The 25,103-nt window shown below is 39.5% G+C and overlaps 1 protein-coding gene across 2 annotated transcripts; it reads left to right on the forward strand.

Moving 5' to 3' along the window:
* Positions 1 to 287: 287 nt before the first annotated feature.
* apobb.1 (apolipoprotein Bb, tandem duplicate 1) lies at positions 288 to 17,397 on the forward strand. Of its 2 annotated transcripts, none has more exons than XM_031878394.1 (30): positions 288 to 339; positions 1,283 to 1,492; positions 2,453 to 2,485; positions 2,609 to 2,721; positions 2,827 to 2,972; positions 3,086 to 3,233; positions 3,344 to 3,496; positions 3,862 to 3,986; positions 4,095 to 4,180; positions 4,289 to 4,733; positions 4,862 to 4,976; positions 5,059 to 5,205; positions 5,298 to 5,509; positions 5,632 to 5,827; positions 5,923 to 6,099; positions 6,210 to 6,413; positions 6,520 to 6,687; positions 6,784 to 6,989; positions 7,136 to 7,318; positions 7,413 to 7,543; positions 7,656 to 7,866; positions 7,951 to 8,123; positions 8,397 to 8,545; positions 8,641 to 8,750; positions 8,841 to 9,214; positions 9,397 to 15,423; positions 15,515 to 15,626; positions 15,719 to 15,742; positions 15,880 to 16,066; positions 16,158 to 17,397. In XM_031878394.1, the coding sequence occupies exons 2-30, from the start codon at positions 1,438 to 1,440 to the stop codon at positions 17,151 to 17,153; spliced, it is 11,406 nt and encodes a 3,801-aa protein (XP_031734254.1). In that variant the 5' UTR covers positions 288 to 339; positions 1,283 to 1,437; the 3' UTR covers positions 17,154 to 17,397. The 2 variants fall into 2 exon arrangements, with proteins under 2 accessions (XP_031734254.1, XP_031734255.1); XM_031878395.1 differs by having other exon boundaries at positions 294 to 329.
* The last annotated feature ends 7,706 nt before the right edge of the window (positions 17,398 to 25,103 follow it).

A 25,103-nucleotide genomic window follows, 5' to 3' on the forward strand; every position in this document is an offset into this window, starting at 1 on the left:
TCAGTATCTAACAAACTTTTTAAAAGGTCCAGATGGATATTGCATCAGACCATTGCAACACAATGTTCAAATGTAGTTATGTAAAATAAACTAAACAATAAACAGTTCAAATAAAAGGAAAATACTTCAGCAAATTCAAAGTTATTGCTCTTTATTTGCTGCATTTGCTGTACCTGCCGTCCGATATCAAACTCTGCGTTAACATTTTAATCTTTGTAGATCAAAGGTCATCATCTAAACCATATTGATGCTCAGCAAATGTTTTCACTGTTTTCATTTTGGCTTGTGGCAGTGGAAGCAGAACAACAATCGTCTAACTCTTTTACCAGGTAATACACTGTAAGTACTACAACTACAAATATTTGAACTATTAAAACTAGCCACATTCCTATTTTAAACAGTGATTATAGTTCTAATGTGTGTAGTATGTGATTAATAAAAGTACATAAAGATATTAATGATATATTGTAAAGATTACAGATAACGTAAGCAATGTTTATTAATGTGCATTTTCCCTGTTAAATAAACCAATAAATAAAATGACCAAACAAACAATAAAGGACTAATACAACATTTACATAAGGGACAAAATGCTGAATTTGGTTTGTTATATTGGTTAATACCATTGACAGGTAAAGTTAGTGACAAGTTAATCATCTTTTTCACATCTAGGGCGACTGTGTGTTTGGAGCACGCCTTGATCAGTCAGTGGTCACTAATGAGTGTATCAGTGACCCAATTTACACTCCAGCTGTTAGCTTGTTAAATTCATTGCATTGCATTGTTACAGCAGAAGTTCACAGATATAAACTTTCCCTGATTTTTGAAATGTGAAATATTCTACCCACACGTTTAAGTCAAGGCAGACTCCTTTGTCATGTGAATCTTCACAGTCAATAACAGGAAATCACAGGAAATACAATAATTCTTAAATACATAAATAGCTTATTCAACAGACTGCAACACTTCTTTTATGAATGCCAAAAAATGGGCCAAGATATGTCTGAAAAAAGTAGAAGCCTTGTGACCACACAACTGCTCTTCATGGTTAGCTCACTTATATTAGACTGAAGTATTATAAAACCAGCAGTATCTGATAAGGCTAAGCTTTAGTGTGCTTTAATCGATCAATATATCTCATCCAATGTCTTACGTGCATTTAAATATCCATAAAAAGCAGCATTAATGCAGCCAAAAGAGGTCATTTTGAAGATTTAATAGGATTGGACACTTTGAGCAATGAGACCCTCAATAAACCTTTTGCCTTTGTCCCTCCACACAGGAGGGTGGAGTGGACTTTGAGCGTTCAAAGCACCATCTGTGCCTCCCAGTCCCCTGAGCCCAGCTGAGGGTATAAAAGCCCCGAGCTGAAGTTAAGAAATCAGTCTCGTCTGAGTACTCGCCAATAACAAGGGAGAGAGCTTCAACAAATCCATCATGAGGGATTCACAGCTCTGGCTTTTGCTGCTCCTCGGCACATCTGCCTTGGCTTGTAAGTACTTCTTAGACAGCATTTCTTTGAGCATTGTACATAAAGTTTAAAGTAGTACGTAGTTTAACACTGTAATGGTTTTATTTTTTATTTGCTGTGTGACTATTAACTTTTGCTGTAAATAATTAAATCCTCAATTGTTTTGCAATCCTTTACCAATTATTTTAATTTCAATTAATTTCATATGACAGGGACAATGCAATTTAACATAGCTCCAACACAGAGCATTACACTGATGTTCTGCAGTTTATAGCTTTTGCTCATTTTCAACTCATGTCCCTTGTGGGGATTTTCATGTACTGCAAATGTAAAATATAAAGATATCACAATCATAAAATGCACCACAAATTTGGAAATACAAATAAATACCACGATTCAATAATACACATACACCTTTTATTTTATTTAAAGTGCAATAAGCATATACTGGCTATAGCTCTGGTTTGCTTTTAGCCAACTCTTTATTAATTATGTGTTGAATTAATTTGATTTCAGTTGGCAATGTGCTCTGGAGTTGACAGCCCTTTATAGAGAAAGCTGATTATCCAAATTTAGATCTACCGTGTCGTATTTTACAGTTGCCATTCACCAAGCTCCTAGTTACTGCCCTGTTCTGGAATATGTCTGGAAAGATGCTCTTAGGCTAGACCGTAAACACTTGAAAACTAATTTGAAAAAAACTAAAATTAGTAATGCTCTCAAAGCTAATTAGATTGTTTAAAACAACTGAATGTAGACAACTTAGACAGAAGAATGCTATGGTTGAAAGTACATTATAATAAACTTTAAAAATATAATTTAAAAATGTGTCATTCATGGGAAATATTACCCACCTTTGTGGAGACATGGTATAATAATATTATGAGCGAGGACCTATGGATTAGTGTAGTAACAGTAGTGGTAGTTGTAGTCAGTTGCATTACAGTTACTAAATAAAAAATTATGTATTTTCTTTAACAGTTGCTCAAGATGAAGATCAGCCGACCTGCCTGCGTAAGTTAATAAGTAACATTTTGTGTTGACATACAGTCAACATATTGACTATTTGTTTTCGGTAGCAGAAAAAGATGGCCTTTGCATACAAAATCTCTTCTTAACATTGATTTTCTCTTCTAGTGGCCGAAAGGTACAAGACCCTACACAAGTATGAATATGAATATGAAGCTGAATCTTTGAATGCCATCAACGGAGCCTCACAGCTCAAAAACGGACCCAGGGCCTCTTGCATGGTAGGAGAAAGATCTTTCACAATCATCTTTAGTCATCAGATTTTTCTTTTTCTATCTTAAATTTCTCAGAGCGAGATTAAAAAAAACATTTACCCTTTCTCACAGGTTGAAATTGAAGTACCTCAGACTTGCAGTTTCATCCTCCGCACCACTGGCTGTACCCTGAGTGAGGTGGTTTACATCGACGCAGAGGGAAGCCCTGTGTTCGGTCCTGCACCAAGCTCTGATGCCTTTGCTGCTGAGATGGAGAAGTATGTTACTTTATAAAAATCCCTTAAATCAAAAAAAAAATGTCATTGTCAATCTGATATTTTTGGAGGATTTGCACTGATAATCAAGCTCAAATATCACATATTTTTTTTAGGTATCCTCTGAAGGTTGTGGTTGAGGGTGTGTACGATGTGAAGCTGTACCCTGAGGATGGTGAGACAACAACCATTTTGAACATCAAGAGGGGTATCATCTCTGCCCTGGCTGTGCCTCTGCTGGAAGAAGACAAGAACAAAAACATGGTACAGTACTTTAATTAACCAAGAAAATGCTTTAAAATCTGCATATTTTTGTAACCCACTTCAAAGTAAACAATGCTTAAAATTGTTTCTCCCCGGATCTTCTATTTCAGCCTACTATTCACGGCAAGTGCAAGACCTCTTACACTATCAACGCTAGAGAGGACATTGCAACTGACATCAGCCTGAAGAGGGACCTGTCCAGATGTGACAAATTTGTCCCATTGAGAGATCACACCAGCCCACTGGCACTTATCTCTGGCATGGTAAGATCCAATTGTCCGTGGTAACAACATGAACATTCAGACACATCTTCAAAAGTTGATTAAATAAATAACTACTTCATGTAAGCTTTTACACTTGTCCCATTTACTGTCCTATACATCCAGTCTTGGATCAAAATCCCCATAGTGCACGAATAGGAATCTTATGCTTGTGAAAGAAGCAAGAGTAACTTTTGTATCAGTTAATCTGAGCTGTTGTAGCAACATTGTTAGAAAAAGCTAAAACAGATTCAACTGCAACACAAAGTATATTTAATTGACAAGTGGTATTTGGGAAGTGCAGCTCAAACTATTCTACTCTTTTACTTCCATTCACTGCATTAATATGATTATTTGTCTATTTTCAGCACTACCCTCTTGCCCAGATGGTCAGAAGCTCCCAGACCTGCAACTACAAGTTTGACAATGAGAAGAAACACATGACCTCTGGGTCCTGCACAGAGAATCACATCATCATTCCCTACTCTCACAAGTAAATCCGACCTTCTATTTGACTATAAAATGCTCATAACAGTGTATATACTGATATTTCTTGAACAAGCCATAAACAGTATTTTTAAGCATGTATTTTGTCCTACAGTGGAGAATATGGAGTTACCAATGTTGGAAAGCAAGAACTGATTTTAGTGCAGGTCTCTCCTCACAATGACAGAGTCTTTGAACACAGTAAGCCCTTTGTTTAATTTGTATACTTTTGATATAGAGTTAATTATTTTAGTAAGGTCACTAAAGGTAAGATTAAGGCATTATAACCATGTTGCTTGTGTATCACAGGTGACATTGTCAAGGGTCTTCACATGGACACTGTCGAGGATAAGAGTGTTATCCAGGATAAAGATGCAGCTCTCAACCTCATGAGAGAACTGGCCACTCTGCCCGAGACTGAGGGTGAGAAGAGGGCCCACCTCTTCCACAAGCTAGTCACCATGGTCCGTGGAATGAAGACTGAGACCCTGAGCACCAGCATTCCTGAGGCTCTTGTTGTGTCCCGTCTCCTGACCTACCAGGTTCTGGCCCAGTGTGGAACCCCTGAGTGCAGCAGCGCCATCATGCAGATCCTCAGGACTTTTGACGGCTCCTCACTCGAGGCAGATGCCGGTGTTTTTGCTATGGGACTCATATCCAATCCCTCTGCCCTCCTGATCCATGACATGCTCGAGATGGCCAAATACAAGCCCAGCAAGCCCATCATGTATGCCCTGAGCAATGTTGTCAAGAGGTGAGTGAAGTTAATCATCAGTCAAGATTTAATATCTGAATTTAACATAATACATCAGCAAACATTTCCCCTTTTTATGTAAAAAGGGTATGCAGGCATTTTATTCTAAATATCTTTTTTTCCAACAGGTTTTACAAAGCTGAGGGAAAGCTGATCCCCGAGATTTACTCTGTTGCTGAATTCATCGCTGCCCAGTTGGGTGACTGTTCTGGTGATAAGGACAACACTTTCTTGACATTGAGAGTGGGTGACCTTCCTTATTAGTCACAATTGAAATGACTGCCAACACCAAGGAGCCCAATATCAATGTGTCTTTTGATTCCAGGTTGTTGGAAACATGGCTCCAGCTCTGGTATCTGCTGGCCCCGCACTCAGATCTGCTGTGATCCAGTGTGTGAACCAACCTACTGCTTCCCTGGCTGTGCAGCAGGCTGCCATCCAAGTGTTCAGGCTGACTCCCGTCCCTGAAGAGGCAAGTTAAACTATTTCAAAGGTTTGAAAATAATAAAATTGGAATAATTATTTCTACTGTATACTCATTTAATTGATGTCTATTGGTCACAGGGCAGAGAGATTCTCATGCAGGTGCTTTTGGACAGCACCAGCCCCATGCAAAAGCGTATTGCTGCATATCTGGTACTTATGAAGGACCCCCAGAGCACTGAACTGGCCCAGCTGGCTGATGCCTTGCCCAATGAGCAGGACAAACAAGTCAAGAGCTTTGTGATCTCCCACATTACCAACATTTTGTCCTCAACTGCGCCAGAGACTCAAGAGTAAGTGAAAAGAAGTTTAAAATGTATATTTATATTTCTTAAATTTGTTGTTTTACAACATGGTAAGTACGATTTGATCACCATCAGACATTTAACAGTAATATTTGATTATTTTTTAACAGACTGAGAGAGAAGATTCAAGGTGCGCTGCAGGGTAATGAGGTCGGTGCCACAATGGACCCCACCAAGTTCTCTCGTAACTACAAGATCGGATCTGTGGAGGGCAACATGATCTTTGAGGATACCAGTTATCTGCCCAAGGAGGTCATGCTTGAAATGACTCTGAAGGCATTTGGCTATGACATCGACATGATGGAGGTAAATATTTTGAGCTTTTTTCATCCAAATTGTGCTTTGAAACAATTTTTCAGGAAGCTGATTTGTAACAGTGAAAAATGTTATCACCTTTACAGATTGGTATGGAGGGAAAAGGATTTGAGCCAACCGTTGATGCCCTCTTTGGAAAGAATGGCTTCTTCCCCGACACCGCCCTGAAGACAATGTACTTTGTATCTGAAAACATGCCACTCAGTGTTAATGAGATCCTGCAGAACATGCTCCCTGCTCTGAAGGACAGGATGAATAGACAGGTACTCAGACCAATCTGTTTTGTACACATGACTAAAACAACTGTAATCATGATGATCAATGTTTCAGTAAGGGAAAATGATTCTAAGAAAGTGTAAACATCTATGTTTAGGCCTCCCAGAACCTGATGAGGGAGATTGGACGCAACCTCAACAAACTCGTGAGGGAATTGAATGCGGCCCAGTCTCCAGAGGCAATGGTTTATCTGAGACTTTTGGGAAATGAGCTGGGATATCTGAGGACCAACGAAATGGAGGAGATGGCCTACTCTGCTGCCATGATGTTTGACAGCATGTTCAAAATGTTCCCAACTGATGTAAGGACCTGTTTTTAAGAGCATAGTTGACAATCAAAGAATCATTTCATTAAGTATTTCCTTGTCTATGATTTTAAAGTCCCATTTGTATCTTTATTTGCCACAGATCATGATGGCACTGATGACCAAGGCTGACAACACAATCTTTGCCCACTACATCTTCATGGACAATGAATTCTTCCTGCCTACTGTCACTGGTGTGCCTCTGAGGATTACAATGTCTGGTACTTTCAGCCCTGGTATCAAGGGTGGACTTCAGGTTGCTCGTGACATGGTAATAATCCATAAATGTGTTTAAATTCCAGCAATATTTTTTCACAATGAATAGCATCAACACAACTCTTTACATTTCTCCTATGTGTCCACACAGAGTGAAGTGAACTTCATGCCCTCTGCTAGCATTGAGTTTGTATCTCAAATTGGCTCCTACATCCCTGAATATGTCAACTCTGGATTAGAGATGCACAGCAACTTTTTCCATGAAAGTGGGCTCAGGGCTAAGATCTCCATGGCACGTGACAATGTTAAGCTGACCATCCCTGCTCCAACAAGTCCAATTAAGCTCATCAAAATGACGTAAGTCTAAGTAGAACTTTTGGAAAACGCAACAGGCAGGAAGTAATTCAGGGTATTTTATATCTTGGATTACAACAATTTAAATTTTTCTACATTTAGATTCAAACAATTTAAGCTGCATTCTAACTTATACATTTAACATATAGAAACACCCTGGTGGCAGTGACTGGATCAGAAGTGAAGACCATCCCCCCTATGGTGATGGACAAGGTTGATGTGCACGAGTGCACTCCTTTCTTCGCTGGAATGAAATACTGCACTGCTCTGCAGTACATTGATGCCTATTCTCAGGAGACAGCCCCCTACTTCCCCATCACTGGAGACAGCCAGTAAGCAAGACTTTCCAAACCACCAGCATATCATTTTATTTAAAAAAATGAATTACTTATCAATATTGGCTAATTATCTGAATTATCTACATAGATTTGCTGTGGAACTCCATCCTACTGGTGAAGTCGCTGAGTACACCGCCACTGTTGCCTATGAGCTCCTCAGAGAGGGAGAAGAGGGCCGGCAGAAGGTTGACTCTGTGAAGTTTGTTCTGAGGGCTGAAGGTAAAGTATAATATGAACAGTATGATACCCCTTTCTGTCTTCTTAGTGGCTCAAGTGGCCAAAAGGTTTACGGAGGTTATATAATATTAATATATTTGTTGGTCAACAACAGGTTCAGAGCCCACTGAAGCCAGAGCAATCATGAAATATAACAGAAGAAAGAATGTCATCACAGCTGACATCCAAATCCCTGACTACGATGTGGAGGCTGGACTCAGGCTGGGTGTTGTTGATGGAAACACCAAGGGCAAAGGAACTCACTCTATTTCTCTTGACCTCATTAACAAGAACATCCCTCAGCTCTCTCTTGTTGGCCGTGCCAAGTAAGAAATCAACCATAAATCCTCATTAACATTAATATCATCCTTACAATTGACAGTACGCTAACTCACTGCCACATTTTTCAGTCTGAAGGCCATGAAGGAGGGTATGCTGCAAGTCCAACTTCTTGTCCCCTCAATCAATGCTGATGCCACCATCACAGCCAACATGAAACGTGATGAGGAATTAGAATTGGAGCTTGAGAGTGAAATCAAGATCATGGCTGCACACTTTGAGCAGAAAATTGCAATGAAATACGGTAATTTTCCAGTTATTTTCCAGAATATTACATGCAAATTGATTTAATAGTTCTTGCTTTTTTGACAGTTTCATATAAACCTGGGTCACATCCTGAATTGAGCTACATCTGGCATTTAAGAATTATGGTTAAAATTCAGGACCCATAATATGGGGCCATTTTGCCTCAGAGAAAATGCCAAATTTGATTCATTTGTAGAGTAATTTAACCGGGGGATTAAAGGAATATTACCTCATGTTTTTGGATTCCATTCATTGTTCTCTATTGTTGCAGATGACAGCAAATTTGAGGTTGAGTTCAAGTCTGAAGTGAACACTGACACCACCAGCTTGCCAACTGCTGAGTATGGCAACCAACTTCTTGACATGCAGGTGGGGCAGACTGACATGAAAGTCCGTCACATCTTCAAGAAGTTTGTGGAGGTATGAATCTTCGATTTAAAAAGTATTCACAGTTTCTCTTATGTTCTGATTTTTAATGTTGAGAATTAATAAAATACTGGTTATTGTTTTCTTAGGCAGGAAACAACTACATGGAAAAGTACGGTGCTGAATTACCTTACATTCAGAACTTCAGAGTGCCTGATATGCCTGAGATTTCCCTGCCAGAGACACTGTTCCTGAATACGTAAGTGAGAACAACTCTGGGGTGAATGTTTAAAGTCACTTGCTTTATTTTACAAAATATTTATGCATTTTACTTTTGTCCTTATAACAGTGAGACAAAGGCTGTCTACTATTTCAACAACGAGCACTTCACCATTAATATCCCTCTACTTCTTGGCGGAAAGTCAACAAAAGAGCTTCACTTCCCACCAGCTTTGACCACACCTGCCGTGTCTCTACCTCAGTTTGGACTGGAGATCGTCTCCATGAAAATTCCCATCCCATACCTTGTTGTCCCTGAGAGCTTTACTTTGTCCATTCCTCTTTTTGGAAAAGCTGAGGTGTCAACTCTGATGAAGAGCAACCTATATGACATGGAGGCCTCAATGGCTGCTGGGAAAGATGTTGTGGAAACACCAAGCTACTCAGCTAAGTTTAATGTGACAGGAACCTCCCCACTTGACATCCTCTCAATAAATATTAAAGGTATTTAACAATAAATATCATTCAAATTATGCAATGTTCACTCTAGGTACAACAGTTTTCAGTTGCAGTTTTCAACTCATACTGATGTTAAAAGATGTGAATTCATTTTGGTTCCAGTATTACAGTGAAAATATCTGTTATCAAGCTATAAATCATCTGTTCTTATTTTGTGCTTCATGTAGGCTCTGGAATGTTGGCCACCACTGATTCCATCAAGGCTGAATTGAAAAGCTCTTTGGCACATAAATTCCTCGAAGCCACGGTTAATATTGTTGAGGATGTAACCATCACAGACAAAATCAATTTGAAATCAAGCAGCAAGATTGAAGCCACAAGCCCATTGGGTCTTCATGTTACACTAGAGCACACTTGCATGACTGGAATCAACACTGAAGAAATTTCTGCTGATAGCAAATTTGAGGGAACGGTAACGGCTGGACCCATGTATGGCAAGACCATTTCAACCCAGTCATTCACCATCTTCCCATTCAGGCCAGAAGCAAATATTGATACTACTGTTCAGTTTGACTCCACAATTGGTAAGGTCCAGAACAAAATTGCAGCATCTCTTGCCAATGGTGAATTGTCAGTTGTGTCCAACACCAATGCCTTTGAAGACACCTTGACCCATTTTGCTGAGCTTTCCTTCAAAGATAGCAAGCTGTCACTGAAATGTGATGCAAATGCCCTTGCTCTTGGTATAAAGATCCGTAACCAGGCTGAATCCTCTGCTGGTGCTGGTGAAGTCCTCATGAGAATGGAGACAAATGCAGACCACTCTGAAAACCGTGTTTACTCTCTTTTGACTGCCTCTCTTGATGTCAATGGTCTGGCAGTAAACAGCAATGCCACCATGAAGCTCCTTGAGAATGAGGCTACTCACAAGGCTACCCTGAAAATGAACAAGGACGGTTTGACCACAAGTGGAACAACCACCCTCCAGAGCCCCCTGTCCTTGGAAAACACCTTTAACGCTGGACTTGATGCTTCAATGGCTTCTCTATCCATTACCAACAAGGCTGCAATGCGTGACATCAAGGTTGATAATGCCAATACTCTGACCATCACTCTTTCTAGCCTTGACTTCAACTCAAAGGCTGAAGCCACCGCCAGCGAGTATGCCACTTACACTCATGATATCACTGTCGACATGAAACCCTACACTGCCTCTGCAAATGTTAAAAACAATCTGAACCTTCTGGCGGCCAGCTTCAATAATGAGGCTCAGCTGCAGGCAGAGCTCTACAAGATGGACCTGACTGGAAGCCTGAAAGCCATCTATGGTGAGGAAGAGATCAAGCACACCTATCAGGTAAATTATGTTGATATGACGGCAAATGCAAAATGCAGCACCACTGGAAAACTCTTGGGAACACACATGAGCCACAACACCGAGCTTGAGGTTGTCGGTCTTGCTGCCAGGATCACCAATGACGCCCGCTTCAACTCACAGCCAATGCGCTTTGATCACACCATCCGTTGCAGCATTGTTCCTTTCGATTTCAACCTTGATGCCATTTTCAATGCTGATGGAGACATGACCATGTATGGAAAGCATAGTGCCCAGCTTTATGGCAAGTTCCTCCTTAAAGCACAACCCCTGGCTTTTGCTACCTCACATGAATGCAGAGCATCAATAAACCAGCAGCTAGACACCGGTTTTGCTCTTGAGACCACATTTGATAACAAGATGGATACTGTTCTGTCACTCCCAGAGCAGAAGACCAGTTTTAGAATGAAGTCTAAGATGAATGAGCATGCCTTTAATCAGGACATGAGTGTTTACAACACTGCTGAGAGAACTGGAATTGAGGTTTCTGGTACCATCCTCACAAACATGCTCAATGCAGAATCCACGGAGAACCAGCAATTCACCATCTCTTCCTTTGTCAAGTATGACAAGAACACACACAGTCAAATTATTCAGTTCCCTCTGATTGAAAATCTGCCTGCATTCTTGGAAACCATCAAGGGTGTTGTTGTGCATGTTGCAGAGGTATTGCATGACTACATCAACAATGACGAGATAAAGGCTAAACTAGAAGTTCTTCCCCAGTATGTAATCGACTTTGTTTCTGAACTGAATATCGAAGGCAAGGTTGTTCAGCTGAAGCAGTATTTCAGTGATCTTACCCAGGATTATGTCATTTCCATGGAGGATGTGGAAGCATCTTTGAGAAACCTGAATTTTACTGTTGAAAACCTGTTGGCTGATCTTACTCTTTACATCCAACACTTTGCTGGTATGGTGAAAGAGATTATTATTAGTGGCACCCTGCCAGAAACTCTCATTCAGAAGATCCAGGAACAGCTGAATGCCATTAATGAGGAGTATGACATCAAGGCTATGGTTGTACATGTGATTGATACCATGATGGAGGTTATCGACCAGATTCATTTGGACAAGCTCAGTGGCAGCGGCATTCCATTCCTGCGTGATATTAATACCAAGTATGGTTTCAAGGCCACCCTAATGACAATCATGAGGGAAAATAAACACATGATCGAACACTTTAACATGCAACGATGTGTTGCTGATTTGAAGTTCTTCATTTCATCCATCAACCTTAAAGCTGAAATTGAGAAACTAGTGAGTCAGATTCCCACAGAGATTTTAAGCAAGGTAATAGATTCCATTAAGGAAATTATTCAGGACCTTGACATCCTAGGTAAGATCAACACATTCTATGCCAAGATGAGGGAGTTGATTGCAAAGTTTGAGGTTGACAAAAAAGTTGAGGCTGTCTTGGAAAAGGCTGTTGAGCTCATCAAGCAGTTCAAAATTGAGGAAACTATCAGGGCTGTGGTGAACATGGTGAAGGACGCAGACATCCCTACCAAATTCATGGAAGTCTTTCAGGGTGCTATTAACTATTTGAAAACAACCGAGGTTGATGATATAATTCAACAGCTGAATGTGTATATTGAAACTCTTACGCAAAACCTGAGGACATTGGATTATAATGAATTTGTGGAATATGCTAATCAAATTATTGCTGATTACACAGTTTCTGTGAATGAGCTAATCAGGAGTTTTGAAATCCCCCAGAAACTTGAGGCCACAAGAGATTTTGTCAACCTTGCATTATCTTCTGTCAAAGGCTTAATGGAAAACCTGAGAGAAATCAAAGCTGCAGAAATGATTAAATCTGTAAAGGACATCATTGACCGTGTTGTGTTTGACAGCGTTAAGACATTTGCTGAATTTATGAAACAGACAATTACAGATCTGGATGTCAAAGCGCAGATTGACTCTTATCTGGACTTTGTGAGAACATACTACACTAGAGTCATCAATGTGGTAACTGATATCTTCACCTCTACAGTTCAGATGATTAAGAACTTTGTACCTGAACAAATTTTCAGTGAGATTCAGCAGATCTTTGAAGGGCTGATTATTGAACTTAAGAAAGCGGAGTTGAATACACCATCCTTCATCGTTCCTCTCACTGACCTTGTTGTGCCCACTGTGAAGTTCAGCATGGATGAGCTTAAACAGTTTGAAATCCCAACACAGCTGGACATCCCTGAGTTCACCATCCTTGGCCTCTATACTGTGAAAGCCACCACAATTTCCTTTGATGACATCAAGCAGAGAATCATTGAACTTTTTGATTTCATTGTCAACTTTGAGATCAAAATACCTGATTTGGATGCTTTCTTTGGAGACCTCACAATGAACTACCTTCCTTCTATGCCTGACATGACCTTCCCAGATATCAGCCTTCCTGAGATCTCATTCCCTGTCATCCCACAAGTTCCCATAGAAAAGCTTGTCAAGTCTCTTCAGCTTCCTGAGATCACACTGCCAACAATTCCAAATCAGATCATGGTCCCATGCTTTGGTAAACTCTATGGCGAGATCAAATTCCAAACTCCCATCTACAACATCAAGACTTCTGCTGAGTTCCAGAACTCCACTGAAAGTGAAATGATGCCTCAATTCACTGGATTCCTTACTTCCCAGGCCACATCTCCAAGTTTTGAAATTCTTAATTACAAACTTGATTCCACTGCTCGTATTGCAATCCCAAAAATGAGTCGTGTTGTCCTTGCAGAGACTCTGAAGTTCAACCATCTTGCTCTTGGTATTGAACATCAGGCATCTGTAACTCTCTATGGTCCATCAGCCCAGGCCCAAGGCAAAACTACAATTAAGGTTATCACTTCACCTTACACTGCTGACATAATGAACACAGCCTTTATTGCTGTGGAAGAAGGAATGTCTGCCTCTCTTGATACAACTTACAATCATGTAGTGGACCTTCCAATGTTCAATCTCAGGAGTGAGGCCACTGTAACTCAGAAAGCAATTGCTCACCAAGATGGCTACACCCTCACTCTAACAGTTGACAATTCAGGCACTGGCAAATGCAATGCTGAGGATGGCACACACAAGAGCAACTTGCAAATGTCACTCACTCCCAGCATTTCAATGCTAACTTTCTCAGGTGACACAGACTCAACCCTCTTAAAGATGAAACAGCAAATTACTGCTGAATCTGGCTCCCTTTCCTACGTCAAGTTTAATATCCGCAATGAGGCAGATTCACCAGTTATTAAGAACAGTCTTGTTTTGGCATCTGGACATGCTAACCTTTATGATATGAAGGCTGAGCTGAAAGCAAACCATGACACAGAACTGGTTGGTCCAGTCAGTGGAGTCCTGTCCAATGGAATCAACATTTTAGTCCGTCCTGTTGAGTTTATCTTTGAATTGCAAAACAAAGGAAATACCAAGGTCAACATTTTTGAAACTCTGATTGCTAAGATAGATCTGCAGAATGATTACTCAGCCACTTTCAAACCTAACAGCCAAAAGATGAACACTATAAGTCTGGCTCGTCTTAATGAGTACAAAATGTTCTACAACTTCACTGTTGACAATGATGAAAATGAAGCTGGCATCTTTGTTGCCATGGAAAGTGAGGCCAACCTTGACTTCTTGACATTACACATCAACATTCCTGAGATAGACCTGCCTTTTGTTGACTTCAAGACTCCAGCTATCAGTGATCTGAGCTTGTATGAGCAGACTGGATTGAAGAACATTTTGACTACCACTGAGCAGTCAGTGGACGTGAATGCCAAGATTGTTTACCAGAAAAGCCAGGCTGCCCCCCTTGTTGATATGATGGGTCTGATCCAGATTCCCTCTGTGGGTAATCTGATCACAGAGATGTCTTTCAAGTCTGCCATCATTAATCTAAATGTCAATGCTGGACTGTATGCTGAGGATGATCTCGTGTTCCGTCTGGGAGCTACCACAGCCTCTGTGTTTGAGGGTCTAAAGGCCAAACTTGATGGTACCACTAGTCTGACCACCAAGCGAGGAATCAAGTTGGCCAATTCCCTGTCCCTTGAAAATGCTCACATTGAAGGCACTCATGACAGCACCATCAGTATGAGTACTGAGACTTTTGAAACTGCTCTTTCTCTGGCTACTGTTGGAAAGATTGTCCTGCCTATACTCCACCTGGAGGCAAATCAAAATTTAGTTGCAGACACTAAAACCAAAGCAAATGCTGTCTCCTCCTTGAGAATGAAGGGAGATATCAACCTCCCTGTGATCAATGCTGTTGGAAAGGCAGAGGCTGACCACAGTCTGAAGCTGGAGGGAAGCTTTGAGTATTTTTCCATGGAGTCATCTACAAAGGCCAACATGGATGGCACAGTGCTTGAAGACTATCTACTTTTGGGAGTCCTGGATAGTGACATTAATGTGTATCTGAATAATGATGGCATACGCTCCACCTCCAAGTTTATTGCTGATGCCAAGCTGAACCAAGGCACCACCAAAGTTATTGCCATGGATGTAAATGAGAATCTTGCTGTAGAAGCCTCCCTTACCCGTGTGTATGCAGTGCTGAAATATACTAGCAACAACGAGGCAAACTTGTTTAATTTCAACACCAACGGGAAACATGTTGTACACGCTACCATTGATCTTGCCCCAATCTCTTCCTTCACTGCCGATATTGAGATTGATATGTCTCAGCCAAGCAGCCTGGGTGACTTCAACCTCTTTGAGAAAACCGTTGCTCAGGTGACAGATACAAAACAGAAGATTTCTGCCAATGGCAAGTTTGTCAGCCCACTGTACACCACAAACCTGGCAGCAGAAGTAGAGGGTGATGCTCCTGTCTTCAAAGTCACTGTAAAGTCTTCTGCCACCTCTGTCATTGTGCTCTTTGAATATGACATGGATGGTGAGTTGATCAAATTCCCCTAACACATTTATCTGTTTTATTTTGCAAGCATTGTTGAGCATTAAGTCTTATAAAATATTTCCTTCAATAGCTTCTACAACTGTAAACGTTGAGAGTGAAGCTCTGAACATGGTCAGCAAAGTTGTCCTGAGACATGCTGACATGACCATGGATGTCAATCATGTCATTACCCAAGCCTTAAGGTAATACTGTGCATTTGTTTTGCAATATATGTTGAATAATTACTTCTGATGATCAAAGTTTAAAGTATTAATTCCTTTTCTGCACATTTTAGGAAAAAGCGTCAGGCTGACGACAGGTAAATGAGTTTGTTTTTTTACCTTGGTTTTTGATCATTGGCCATTTATGTCTGTATGAGTCAGATTCTCTCATATTAAATATCAGGTCAAGAATTAATCGTGGCTTTATATTTGAAATGCTTTCTTTTTCTAACAGTTACTCTCGCCACACCCTGAATGTGGACATCACCAGTCCTACTTTCACTGATGCGAACCTTCGTTATGCTGCTGGCAGAGATGGTATCACTGCCTCAGCATCTACCCCATCAACTGGCTTCCTGGGCCTTCAGTTCAATGGCAGAGTCCCATCTCAGATGATTGCAAGAATCTATGGGCGTTGTCCTGTGAGTATGACCTTTTTCATATGATGGAAAATTAAAAATCTAAAAATTTAAATATAGGTAAAATAATATTTTATTTTCTTCTATTTAACAGTCTGCCCCAGAGGTTGATGTTGACATGTTGGTCATCAGATCATCTCCTAAAGATGCTGCTAAGATGAACCTGCATATTGCCTACAACATGGAGGCACCCAAAGTAATGCTTGATCAACTCAAGATGAGACTACCTTCCATCATCTCTACATTCACGATGTTTGCTGACAAGTACCAGATCACAAGCAAAATAGAAGAGTTGCAGAACCTTGTTGTTAACCACATCAGCGAGGCCAGTAATGCTGCAATTAACTATGACATTCAAATGAGCCAGCTGTCAATCTTCTTTAGGAACATCATTGTCCAGTACCAGAAGTCTGTCCAGGTATTTCTGGATGCTGTTGTCAAGGTCTTGAGAGAAACACAGTTCAAACTGCCTGGGTCTGATGAGATGATTACTCTCCCTGTGGTCCTGAAAAAGCTGACCAGCAGCATTGCTGCTTTCCTAGATATGACCCTCCAGACTATCTCATCTAACATGGAGGTCTACTGTAATTCCTTTGTTGAGCAGATCAGCAGTGTGAAATTGCACATGCCAGTTGGTGATGCAATCACTGGAGGCCAGATCTTGGATCAGCTCAAATCAGCTTTCAAGAGCATCTTTGATGAACTGGTGGACTTTGTGAAACACATGGAGAGTCTTGACACAATGTTAGTGAAAATGGGTGATACCCTAAAATCTATTGTTGAGAAATCTCAGGAGCTTGTTGACTCTGTCAAGTCTGACTATTTAGATGCAGTGCTCATTGACATTAATGTTGTCTACCGTAACCTTGTCACAGTCTTAAAGAATATTATTGACCAGACCTCTGCCCTAAATATGGAGCAGCTCAACCATTCATTTGAGTACATTATGGACATGTTCATTTACTTAGTGGACCAGTTCAATAACACTGTTAATGGTTTGCTGCAGCAAGCTTCAGAGGAGGCTCAAACCTACATGAAAGTTAGTGATGGAAGGCTTGAGATTGACCTTCCATTTCTATTCCAGCAGTGAGAACCCCTAACAGAATAAGGCCAAAGTACATAGGAAATACTACCATCTGTTCAAAACACATACTTGGAAGGAGTATGGACAATTAGCTCTTAACCATATTTATAACAATAAGTTCAACAGAAGTACATGTTGTATCATTTTCATTTAGATGGTTTATTGTGTACAAACATTGAAAATGTAATATTTTACTGAAACTCATCTTCCTGCAAAGAGTGAAAATGATCAATAAAATACATTAATGCAATCTGTAAATGTCTGATTTCCTGCTTAGTAATGTTACATCACAGTTTAGATGAATCTCACTGAATTTATTTAGCACCATGATTCGAGAAGTGAGTGGTACTTTTGACATAACCAAGGATCTTTAAAACTGACTAATTATATAGTATTCTAAATACATTGTCAACCAAATGTGTAACATTGTCATTTAGATATGCAGTAGGTCAATCAGTTTTCTATAGCAACTGGGACGAGACCTATCACATTCATATACAATATACACATACACTGTGAAGGTAATTCCAACACTGACAAAATAATACAACACTAACTAATTAATACAAAATCAGAGCACATAATGAAACAAAAATGGGTACAGCAGCGACATCTACATAGAAATAGGCTGGTAAGTTGCCAGTCAAAGGCCAAACAGATGGAAATAAAACACACCCATTCCTCTGCAAAAAATAGGGCCCAGATATATCAATCCCACCTAAAATAACTAGCTATGGTACAGGCCATCTGGTCATACTTTGCATCACCTCTTGTTGCCTCACAAAGACTGGAGCTGACAGCTGAACAACACGCACATACAGTGTTTTTTTAACCTGTGTCTGAAGACAGTAACACTTTCTATGACACCTAGGTCTATATAATATATGTTTTGATGATAACTAGACAGCTAGCCAGTTAGCTGCTGCATTCAGCGGCCATCAGATGGTTTGACATTACCATGTCCATACGCCATCAGGGACTGGGAGGACGACTAGTTCATCTTCAGAGGGAATAATAAAACCAACCTGTCTGTCTGTCTGGCTGGCTAATAGACAGACAGAGGATTGGTTTCATTTGCACTCGAGATAAACGTATATTTAGAAAATTTCAACTCTCTGTGGGAACCTTTGTCTACTGGCAGTGAGAGTAATTACTGTACAAAACACTGTAAACATGTGCCTTCGTGTTTCAAACAGGCAGGTGTACTGATATGCTTCGGTACTTTTGTAGGTCATCATGGCAGAGCCATCTACACCAAGAGGCACTACAGAGTAATTAAAGATGACCTGATATGTGAATTCAGGCCACCTCTACTGATGGCTGATAGACTGTCCGATTGTTCCCAAATGCCAATGCAAATGACTCTTATAAGTTTAGTTAATAAGGTGACCATTTCCTACAAGCCTTTATTTTGCTAGTTCCCTAAGATAATCATTTCCTTCAATATTTTATTATGTTAGTGTCTTTTTTAATGTTTTGGGACATTTATTATGAAGCCCATCTGGGAAAATCCCTGCGTGTCAGCACGGGATCCACTTCAATTCTGATAGTGGTCTCAAGGATTCAGTGCATTTGTCAAGTACAGGCACATTCATTGACACCGAAGCAGAGCATGAACGCAACTGTGCTAGTTACTTTCTACTGTTGTGTGGATATTAAATGTTTATGCTGTTTATTGCAAGGGTTTGACAATAACTGCTTAAAGGTACAGTGTGTTTTAGTGGCATATACTGGTTTGTGGCAGGTTGCTACCAACTAAATACCCCTCAGCTCACCCTCTCTCTTCCCAAGCGTGCCAGAGAACTACGGTGGCCTAAAGGTAGAGATAGGTGTCCTAAGGATTTAAACAATATCGTGAATTCTGACATAGTTTTTATGATGTGCAAACAAAAGCCCAGCATCCAGTTGAGTATAGTCTATCCGGTTAGATCTCTACTGCCACTTGGGCTGTCAAAAATTGACAGAATATATATTCTAAATATTGATTCTAAAAACCTAAATAAGGTGGCAGCCAGTGGTTGAGTTAGACTTCCTCCTTGCATGTCATTTTGACGGAAAGGGTTTTAAAAATTCCGTCATAATCTATTTTTACCCGCCATTTAAATATTAAAAATATAATAACACACAGTCTAAAGGTGTATTTTAAGGAGGAGTCTGTAATTCTAATCCAATAAACTTTTTTATCAAATACAGCGAATATTGCTTCACGGTCTGCACGTTCTGTGTGTGCAATGAAAAGAGGTTTCTAATTCCTACAGTTGCAAGAAATTATCATTCTTATTTGTAAATGAAGACTTGTGACCTAATGAATTCTCATCAGAGCTCTGGCCCACCTTCAACCTGAGCAGAGCTCTAATCAGCCTGATAACTCAAAACACCTGTGTAGGTGTTCAGGGGCTTTAAACTGTAAATTTGAGAAATGTGCTCTCTGTCGCCTATATTGGATATCAGAGTCATGAACAGGCCAACAAATGCAATGTCTATTAGCAACCAGAGGGGGGCACTGGAACATATGATTTATAAACCATTGAATTCTACAATTATATAACTGTGAGAATCTGCAGTGTTGGTGAATAGATAGTTACCAAAAATAGACGGTACTTTTGTGGTTGTTGGGGCTGGGAATGATAACTATCTCGTATGGTTCCGTAGTTTTATAAAGACATTGTCTAATGTCATTACCCTTTTGGTAAAACCGTGAATGGCAGAAATGCCTGCATGTGTGCATTGATTATCAGCAGATTTTGTTCTGCATATAACTTAGCTTCCAGCTTTATTATATACAATTTTTATTTTTTATAAAATGAGTCAAACCAGGAATAGGCAAGTTCAGCTGAACCCCCGATTGAGCTTTTGAGGAACTTTGTCAGAAACTGAAACCTTTGACCCATGATTATCTTTAATAAATAGTACTGGAACATGTTATCAACTAGTTCCTGAAGATACAAGGAGATACCAGTCAGATGTAGCCATGTTATTTCAGCGTGTCACATTCAAAAGCATAGTTGTAAATAGTTTCCACATACAGTCTATGCACGCAATTTGTTGTCTCTTTCTGTACAGAAATATTTGAGAACAACAAACTTAAGTTACACGCCTACAGCATAACAGCTCTTATGTAATGTCATGCAATAAATTAAAACCTAAGCCAGCCCCAACATGTATGATGCATTCTGGAAGCTCAACATTGAAAGCAAGGCCAACTAATGTTGGTTCAATTATGCAATTTCTAAAGCCTGCTGTTTGCCAACAGACAAACACAACAGTAGAATTATACATTAACTGATGGGAGCAACAATAAGATAACTCAACAACATGTTTACCAGGCTCTACTTTGGTGCTCAGATACACATTTCTATAATAGTTAAGTCATGCTTTTCAGCACCTTGAGGAACTAATTTGCACCCACAACCACTGGAAAAACCACAACCAGAACTCTCTGTCTAAGCACTGTCACAACAGTCTCAGCTCAACACCAGTCTTGCAAAACCCATTTCTGCACATTGAAAGTGTAAGAGGCACACACGACACAGCAGTGGATATTTGTTCTGTTGTTAAGCACTGTCCTGATTGGGACAGAGCTCTTGAGATTACTGTTCTAATGTGGTTGTGTAATGGCCCGTGGGCCCTCTTAATGAATGACACTGCCATATTTCAGACATGTCAAGGAAAAGCACAGGTGTAAGTAGTACATAAATATCATTAATAATGATTTAAATCCATTTATCTGTCCAAGGGATCTGGTATTCAACATGGTGGTTCACTGGAAGGGCTTGGTACCCAAATTAAGTGAATGGAAAGGAGAAAATTGGTTGGTTCTCCTAAATCACCTGTAGAAGCCACTTAAGAAGGAATCTGGTGGTACGAGTGGTTCTTGCAAGAAGCACAATGTTCCAACGATGAAAAGGACCATTACAGCAACGTAGTCTTCATGACATCATGCAATTCATTTATCCCATCTCTGCTGGAGAGCCTTCCACACACACACACACACACACACACACGCACAAATAAGTTAACAGAGCAGCAAGCTGTCTGTGAATATATTGATATGGCCATGTTAGTAATCGGAAAGTAGCATCCTTGCCATTTAACTTATCAAGCTATCTAAATGATTTTTAATCACTATTCATTTAATTATCTTGAACAATAAAGTTAGAGGCCCCCACCAGAAGGGTCATCTGATTTGAATTTCCAAATTCGAGGTAGACTTAGATGCATATTGAGGAGATGATAACAACTTGTCAATAAGTGTAGCTAAAGATATTGTTAGGTATTGTCAATTAAGTTTAGATCAATTTTTAAAATGTTATAGCTACTTCATGGTGTCACGAATATGCAAAAGCACGTGGCCTAATAAATGTGACGACTTTTCCCTTTGAAAACAACTTATGAAACTGTAACCCTCGCTATCTGGTAACACCTGTGAGAGTACGGGTAGCTAAAACCACTTCAGCCTAATGTAGTATACGTTTTAAAATGTAGTTTTTCACACAATCATGGTAAAGGACAGGGCATGCATTGTTCTTGATCAAGAACAATGGATGCCCTGTCCTTTATTTGTGGAAAATCATGAACATCACCCCTTTGTGTCTAGTGCACTCTTTTTATGGCGCTGTAAATAAATAGCGTTGATACGAGACACAAACTGTAAGTCTTGATATCACAAAGTTGATATAACTCGAAAGTTAAAATAAGTCAGTCAACTCACTTTGTCTTTGACTCCAGCAGGACCAATGTTGGTGGAATACTGTTTGATGGTTTGTTTTAACATACTCCCATCGACCCAGGTTTATTTATTTTGATTTATTAATTTATTTTTCTTATAATGTATGAGCTCATTGGCTTTTATTTTGACATACTCGTACTTCCGGTCTCCAAAATTATAGCCGCACTGGCAGGAAATATAAGGACATTTTTATCCCTTTCCTTTCAAAATCAGGCATGAAAGTCTTATATTGCAGTTAAAAAAGTAAAGTTCAACACAAGTTTCTACTATACTATATCATGCGTTTGCACTCATTTTGTGTTGTGTTTCATGTCACCTGTAAACATCTGCATAGTTGTTATCGAAGATACTGCATGAAGTGAAACCAGACAAAAACGTGTGTAGTGCTCATCTCTCATAAGCTACACTCAGTTATCATAATATTGATACACCTTGCTAAACCTAAGCCTGTCTGTCAACAACAACCACCATGCAATCAATGATATTATGCAAACATGACATTACATGTCTTTCTAATATTTGAACACCCCATTTTATATCAATGAACAATTATACCAATACATAAAATACCATTATGACCTTCATGTATGGTAGGCTTTGTTGCACAGCTGTTGTGTTAGACTGCATTAGTTTTGGTTAAGTGTACCTAATAAAGTGGCAACTGTGTAAAAGCCAAATATTTAGGCCTAGAATATCTCTCAAATATGGAAACTTAATTCACATTTTCACACAGGACTCAGCAGCTGTGATTAGCGATTGGTCTAGAATTTGTTGTGGAAATCTAAGGTTTCATACAGCAAATCCTCATTATTTATATATTTGTTGATGCTTGTCCACACCCTTTTTATATCTGGTCGTGATTTGAAAATATGACTTGTGGTTTTTATCACAACAACCCCTATTAATTGTCCCACAATTTATTTGTATTAATATAACTTTATATTATAGCCATTGGCTCCCAATGAGATATTTTGTAGGTACTGTAATCACTGTAGCCTACCTAGTGCTGTTGTGACTCTTGTGCAATGTCAGGCTTCTTCTGCCTGATTACTTATCTTGAGTTCACCTCTGTTCTAATTCTGATCAAACAGCTGTCCCAGACCTCTCTTAGTAAGTTAAAGCTTAACCAAGAATGTTAAGACACCTGTCTTTTTGATCAACAACAATGAACACACAAATGTACTGTTTGACTGTAACATTAAATCCAGTGTGTAAAAGGGCATTGGGTTACTGTAACTTTTGTTTCGAGTAAATTTAACACTAAGGAACAGTGTCTGAGCCACAGTTAGTTATTAAGCCAAGCATAGAGGCCTACTTTTAAATTGTTTTAATTGAACCTGACAAAGACAGTCATGTACTTTCTGTCAAATTATAATTATATTTAGCCACAAAGAATACTGCACAAGTCATACACATACTTTTAGACTGAAATAAGGCTTTAACTATAACTACTACTCCAGAGTGATTAAAAGAGTAAATGTTTGTTTGTTCTCATCAGTATCAGATTCTACAGTTAAGTTAATGTACCAATATCACTCTAAAAATATATATTTCAAGTAAAGCCGAACCTCTGCTTTCCACTTCCATGAGTACGCAGAGTTCCACTAGGGTCGGCATGACATATATTTTGTTATCAGAGGGTGTACGTGAAGGCTCTGTGCGGATATCAGCGTACTGCCAATTTGTTGTGACCATGGGGACAGTCCACACAGCCACTACACTACAAGTGGTAGTGTAGCGCTTGGCTCTATGCTGCGATAAGCCATCATGGAAGCCATTGGAAATATTGTGTTTCAGAGCGCATTTCTGTGTGAAAGGCTCTTAAGTCCTGCACTGAAAATGTTCCCGTAAATGTTAAGTAAAAGTATATAAGTATTATCAGGTAAAATGTACTTAAGTAAAACTATTCAATTTATAAAAATGGCCCCTGTATTACTCGTGCGTTCATGTTCAAGCATCATGTTACTCCTGTGGTTGGTTGAGGTGGAGCTAATTGTCAACTATTTTAGGGATGCCTGCAAATAATGATTATGGTTAAATCTGCTGATTTAAAAATGCCCACCACAGTTACCCAGAGCTCAAAATGACACTTCCAAATGTCTTAATTTTTTCTGACCAACTGTCCAACATGATTCCGTTGACTGTAATTTAAGAAAAGGAATAGACTTTGTTTGTGGGAGACATTTTGACTTGCCATGGCAAGAAAAGCACACACAGCATGCTAAGCTAAAGATGGCTGTGTTCCATTCAGGTGTTCCAGAAAGCCATGTCAGTTAATCACAATGCGCTGTAGCAGGGCTCAGGAACTGGCACACCTAAACGGTATGCAGCCATTATTAATGTTAGATGTTACATCTGTGCTTATAATATTAAAATAAATGATGATATTGTGTGTGCACAATATCTAAAACTGATGATTACATGGTATGAAACAACCTAAAAAGGATCATAAAAGAGCCAATGCTACAGCTTTAAGACATACTCTAATATCTCGTGATAAAACTTTCCAAGTGCTGTAAAAAAAAGCAGCAGGTAACTAAGGTTTCGATTCTGCTTGAATATGATTAATTGTTCAGCAAACATGGGGGAAAGGCTTACTTGACTTTCTGTAGGAGGCCTTTGTGTATGTGTGAATGTTCAGAGAGGACACCATAGTGTAACCTTTGGGCTTAAAGTCAATAAAGAGCTTCAGAGTATTTACTTCTTTCTCTAACATGAAATCACAACTCTTAAATAATCAAATGTGGAATACAATCATTTGACTTGAAGACAATAGTTTTACAATGAAAAATAAAATGGCACACACAACTGGAGGTAAAACAGTAATCCCCTTACTTTGCTGCTACAGCCAAATTAGTTTGTGTACTGCCATTTGAGCGCTACAAACAAGCAATCAAAGTTAGTGATCTGCAATACATGAGCTATATTATGACATTGATCTGATTACAAATATGTTTCTTTTTAAAATAAAGATATGTGATAAACATGAATATATTCATTTCTCCATTAAAATTACATTAAAATCAGCCTAATGTTTCTAGAAGAGGTTAATGTAACACGATCACATAGAACACCCCCACCCAGTGCTGACAGTCAAGTCTTAGTTTGTGAAACGTTTTAACCTTTGGCCTGCCACAAGGACTGCTCAAACTTTGGAACCAGGGCAACACATTTGCAAGTCCTGGTGATCACATACAGTAAGATTGGAGAACTATAAAAGCCAAGGG

This window comes from Anarrhichthys ocellatus, unplaced genomic scaffold (genome assembly GCF_004355925.1).
Source record: "Anarrhichthys ocellatus isolate YVR2014 unplaced genomic scaffold, GSC_Weel_1.0 scaffold175, whole genome shotgun sequence".
Lineage (NCBI taxonomy): Eukaryota > Metazoa > Chordata > Actinopteri > Perciformes > Anarhichadidae > Anarrhichthys > Anarrhichthys ocellatus.

Bases quoted from the DNA above. Each gene is read 5' to 3' on its own strand.
- apobb.1 (XM_031878394.1), top strand. From the start codon at position 1,438: ATGAGGGATTCACAGCTCTGGCTTTTGCTGCTCCTCGGCACATCTGCC. The intron at 8,124-8,396 runs GTAATTTTCCAG...CTATTGTTGCAG, and splicing joins GAAAATTGCAATGAAATACG to ATGACAGCAAATTTGAGGTT. The intron at 16,067-16,157 runs GTGAGTATGACC...TCTATTTAACAG, and splicing joins GAATCTATGGGCGTTGTCCT to TCTGCCCCAGAGGTTGATGT.